This window comes from Crocodylus porosus, unplaced genomic scaffold (assembly GCF_001723895.1).
Source record: "Crocodylus porosus isolate Cpor-Errol unplaced genomic scaffold, CroPor_comp1, whole genome shotgun sequence".
NCBI classification, from domain to species: domain Eukaryota; kingdom Metazoa; phylum Chordata; order Crocodylia; family Crocodylidae; genus Crocodylus; species Crocodylus porosus.
The window spans coordinates 189,940,057-189,942,854 of NW_017728906.1; the positions used below are offsets into that span (position 1 = coordinate 189,940,057).

General features: G+C 45.3%; 1 protein-coding gene across 3 annotated transcripts in view; it reads right to left on the reverse strand.

The window, feature by feature from the left end:
- TMEM135 (transmembrane protein 135) overlaps positions 1 to 2,798 on the reverse strand; it is a 345,516-nt gene that overhangs the window by 38,632 nt on the left and 304,086 nt on the right. For all 3 annotated transcript variants that reach the window (XM_019530374.1, XM_019530373.1, XM_019530371.1), the window contains one exon: positions 2,570 to 2,716. In XM_019530374.1, coding sequence (XP_019385919.1) covers positions 2,570 to 2,716 — 147 coding nt within the window. The remainder of the gene's footprint in view (positions 1 to 2,569; positions 2,717 to 2,798) is intronic.

A 2,798-nucleotide genomic window follows, 5' to 3' on the forward strand; every position in this document is an offset into this window, starting at 1 on the left:
TGGGGGTCTTTAAGAAGAGGCTTGATGCCTACCTGGCTGGAGTCATTTGAGTCCAGTTTTTCTCCCGCCCAGGCGGGGGGTCGGACTTGAAGATCTACAAGGTCCCTTCTGACCCTACTTCTATGATTCTCTAAATGAGCAGCCTCTACAACCTCTACAACTTCCTACATGCAGCAGGCGGGTATGTCTGAATTCCTGTCTCTAGGCCTCAATATTCTCCTCTTTGGATCCAACTCTGCCAGAGCAGGGGATGACCCAGAGGAGATGGACACTCCTACCTTCTGTCTAGTAGCCAGTGATTATGGCTGTAGTCCAGAAAGTCAAGGACCTGGTTTCCAGGCATTCAGAGGCAGATCCAGGGGTGGTGCAGCACCACTGTCACAACTCTCAGAACTCACTGGCACTTCAGTGGAGCTCCTGCTAGGAACTTCATATGTGCTGCAAGCTATACACGGTCACCACTGGGTGGTATGGGCTCTGTCTAGGATCTTTCCTTTCAAACAGCTCTGGAACATACTGCACTCTTCACTCTTCCCCTCCATTCTCCCTTCTTCCTGCTGCATTCAGGAGCAAGGGAAAGGAGATCTCATTTGCATCCAGCATCGCAGAAAAGGGCTGTGGCTGCATTCCCTTCAGCTGAGGCATGTGCGCAATAAACTCTCTTCATTGTGAATGTGCCCAGCCTCAAGGGGGTGTGATCACACCCCTGTCACCACAACCTGGACCAGGCTGCCTACTCTACGGGTATCTGAATACTTATCTTCCACTTCCCATAAACCAATAAGACTGGGCAGGAAGCCCTCGCTACCAAGCTGTGTGGGGGCAGATAGGGGTCAGAGAAAGAGAGTGAAGCAAGATGGAACCTGACTCTGTACCCTTCTATTGTGTTTGGAAAATAGTTTTCCTAGTGCATATTACACCTAGTATTCTTTTACCCCTTCTAACATTTATAGTCTACTAATAAACTGCAAAATGGAAAGCTTTTTCTGAAATTAACAAAACAGACAGACTGGATCTAGTAATTAACTAAGAAATAAAGTACAAAAGGGCAGCAATGTTTATAAATAAGCCCTGGGAAAAGGGAAAGGGAAAAATGCTTTGAACTATTATATCAAATATGATGTTGGTGCCTAATAAATCATAAGCCTGAGATTTTCTAAATAGCCTGTATTCAGGAGATGGATCAGATGACCTTTTAAGGTCCCCACCAGGTCTATTTTTTCCTGAGTCTGTTCTTATGTAATAATATTAGGTGTCTAACTCCCACTGAATTTTGGTTCCTGTGAAAATCCAAAAATAATTACAACACTAACAATAATTGCAATAAGTACATTTTGCTATAACATCACGACTCTTCTGTCTAGTTAGGCTGGTAATTGTGAGGACCTATACAACATTTATGACACCACATCCAGCCATTATGCTACTGAATGACAGAACTACATAGTAAATGTTACTCTAGCTTCTCTAAAATTATAGCATATATACAGTATGATTTTACATTCCCTTCTTAGTGAATCAAGTATAATAAGAAATATTAAACCAACATGTTTCCTTGAATACAAGATGAGGTCCCCCTTACTCCCCCTCCAATAAACATAAGGGAACAAGAAGCCTTGTCCTGGATTTCAGTATCAGCCTGGGACAGGCATCAACTTAGCTCTAGCTTTGGCTCTGAGTCCCAGCCTGAAGCCAGAGTTGAGCTGCTGCCTACCCTGGGCTGAAATAGCTCATTTGGCAGGGGAGGGGCACATGACTGGAGTGGGTGAGTGCAGGGAGGCTGGGGGGAGGAACCTGCAGCCTGCAACCCCACCACTTGGCCCTCTGCCTCTGTCTGTTCACCTCTTCTTACTCCCTTCTCCCCAGCTGTCTCCTCCAGCCTTACCTTCTGCTTCACCTCCAGTCCCCCCAGCCCCGCCAGGAGCTATCGCCACTTCTCCCTGGCTGGGATCTCTCTGTTGCTGAGAGCCCCAGATCTGGAGCAGAGCTGCAGCAGAAGGCAAGGGGGGAAGGGGGACAATGATGCAGGGGTGGGGCAGTCAGGGGCTGGGTAGGCTGGGGAGCAGAGCTGTGGCAGAATGTAAGAGGGGGCTGGGGGGAAACAGGCGCAATGTGCAAGGGATGTGGGGGTCAGGCTGCAGGGCAGAGCAGGGGGTGGAGGTGGCAAGAAGTTGGGGGGCAGGCACAGGGTGCAAGGGGCAAGTGGGTGGCAGGCTTTGTGGGGACAAGGTACAGGGGAGCAAGAGGAAGGCATGTGGGCCTTCGTCCCAAGCTCCTGCTTTCCTCGCCACAGCAGTGGGAGCCAAAGTGGGGGGAGGGGGAATGCAATTAAGACAATCTTCCACTAATTACATTCTATAACTGGAAAATTGCAACAAATTTATAATTATCCTTGTATAGAAATACAGTAACGCTATTGAATAACAGATCTTACTTCATTTACTTGTTAAAATAAGAGTTAAAAAAATCACCTGAAGGCTAATTAAAGATAGCATAGTTACATAAAATATATAAACTAAAGTAACCAAAAAAAGCATCACTTAGAAATTTTTCTTTCCTTTTGACTCACACTTTGTCAACAAGTTTTTTTGTCAGAGTCATTATATTCATTTGCCGTGATACATCTTCACAGGGCTTTAACTTTCTTTCTGTTTTTGAAAATGCTGCTTCTGGTGAAAATGAATGTGTGGGAATTTCTTCTTTTCCTACAATGAACCTGGAAGGAAATCGAAAAGAGAAATGATAATTGTAACTTTTGTGTGTGTGTGTATATATATATATATATATATATATATATA